The sequence below is a fragment of the Triticum dicoccoides genome, chromosome 4A (genome assembly GCF_002162155.2).
Source record: "Triticum dicoccoides isolate Atlit2015 ecotype Zavitan chromosome 4A, WEW_v2.0, whole genome shotgun sequence".
NCBI lineage: Eukaryota > Viridiplantae > Streptophyta > Magnoliopsida > Poales > Poaceae > Triticum > Triticum dicoccoides.
Window position 1 is genome coordinate 603,685,008 of NC_041386.1, and position 1,854 is coordinate 603,686,861.

General features: G+C 44.0%; 1 protein-coding gene across 1 annotated transcript in view; it reads right to left on the reverse strand.

The window, feature by feature from the left end:
• The window catches only part of LOC119287237 (mitogen-activated protein kinase kinase 3-like), an 8,703-nt gene that overhangs the window by 6,381 nt on the left and 468 nt on the right, over positions 1 to 1,854 (reverse strand). The window contains exons 2-3 of the mRNA XM_037566760.1: positions 1,466 to 1,756; positions 786 to 1,037 (exon numbers count right to left, since the gene is read on the reverse strand). Of these exons, the coding sequence (XP_037422657.1) occupies positions 786 to 1,037; positions 1,466 to 1,582 (369 nt within the window). The 5' untranslated portion in view covers positions 1,583 to 1,756. The remainder of the gene's footprint in view (positions 1 to 785; positions 1,038 to 1,465; positions 1,757 to 1,854) is intronic.

Sequence of the window (1,854 nt, forward strand, 5' to 3'; positions counted from 1 at the left end):
CTACCCTAGCAACTGAAATCCCCTATCCTGGGCATTTTTGCCACCCTTCCTTTCTGCAGGTCATGGGCCCATTTTGCAGATGAGTCAGGAAACAATGCAGGTAGCTAAGGATGATGTGTCATATTTCTATTAGTCAGGCATGTCCTAACTGGTTAGGCGAGTTTAGATGAGTAAGAGTACGTTTCTGCTAAGTGCAACTGCCTAGACTGAGTCTGATATGAAGTTACTGTCCGAATACTATTTGTAATCCCAACGAAACAATGTACATAGTGACAGTCTCACACTGTTTCGCTTCCACATATCCAACACCCTGCCATTGAGATGTTTTTCCCTTCTAAATAGGAAACATTGTGAATATGCAATAGAGAAATTGGCAGCTTATCACTAGTAACCAAAATCCTTCAGGGCAATGTGATTGATGCTACCCATCCATGTGCTGGATATCATGGGCCCATTGTGATGCACTCATGCACATGACTCCTAAAGGAAGGAAAGAATGGTCCAGCATGCAAGTAAACCACATGGTTTGTTTGCTCCCTTTAATACTATTTTGTTTCAAAACACGAATGAGGTTCAGACTAGTTATCAACACAAGTTCCACTTAAATGTGGGTACAAATATTAAGCCAAGTTCTCACAATCTTCTTTATATGTTCAGTCCAATGAAGTAGAATGAACAATGACTAGGAAATTAAAAGCGAAAACAGCCTTGTTGGGGTGTTCATGTAAACCAGAAGTGCACAACAATGTGGTTGTAAGCTGCATTTCGGACGAGAAAGAATGTACCTTCTCAAATATGTTTATCTTCTTCAAGGCCAGAATTCGATGAACTGGTATGAAAATAGCTCTCTGCACGACACTGCTTGCTCCATTCCCAATGGGACCAAATATGTGCATGTCTTCAGAGGCACATCGGTATGCCTTCTCACCGCTATCTGGCTCTTCTGGTCCGGTGCTTCGCTTATGAAAGCCATGCTCATTGATGTTATACTCACCAAACGATCTACTCAGTAAATTTATCGTTCCACCATCAGACACCTTCACGAAAGGAAGAACTTAAAAAACAAACACTTCCACATCTAAACAAGTTTAAATTCACAAAGATAAAAACAAAGCTGAGGGAATTCTAAATGATAGTTTCCAAAGGGTAAGTGATTCTCTTCAGTTAAGTAATTATGACTAATATCCAATCTTATGACTACGTATAATATTGTACATCCTATCACTTCATGTGTCAGGATGGATCGGTCAAGTAGGTCCATGCAGCGAAATTGCTACCCCAAAGGTACAGAAGCATTGAGCATGTACATTCAGTTGCTGGCAGGATGGTTTTCATGACTGGAAAACAAAAGTGAAACAACTGGTACCAATTCCATTAACAGACAACAACCCCAGGCTAATGCTGCCGGTGTACAACCTAATTTGGTTTGCATGCAGAGAAGAAAGAATGAGAGGCTGTGTTTTACCACATAGGAATCGCATGTATCCTCCGGGAAGGGAACCCGGGTACTGACGCCGCCCTTGTCCGTGTCGTCGAACAGCAAGGGCTGCAGCTTCTTCTTCAACTCCTCTAGCCCCGACATGGGGACTCGCTGGTGACCACCCGGCGCAAGGGTACGCTCTGGGTGGTTCACAGGGAGGCTGTCAGAGAACCCTACGTACCAAGCAGCGAGGAACCACCGTCTCTTCAGTTGAGCAGAGAAGAAGGCGGCGGACGGTTCGGTTCCCCCGGACGAAAAATTGGAGCTTGGGCGGACCTGGTTACATCCAACAATCGCGAACGGATCAATAGAACATACGCTGGAATTCTCGATTCCAAATCGAACTAGGCAACGGCAGAATACGAATCAGGATT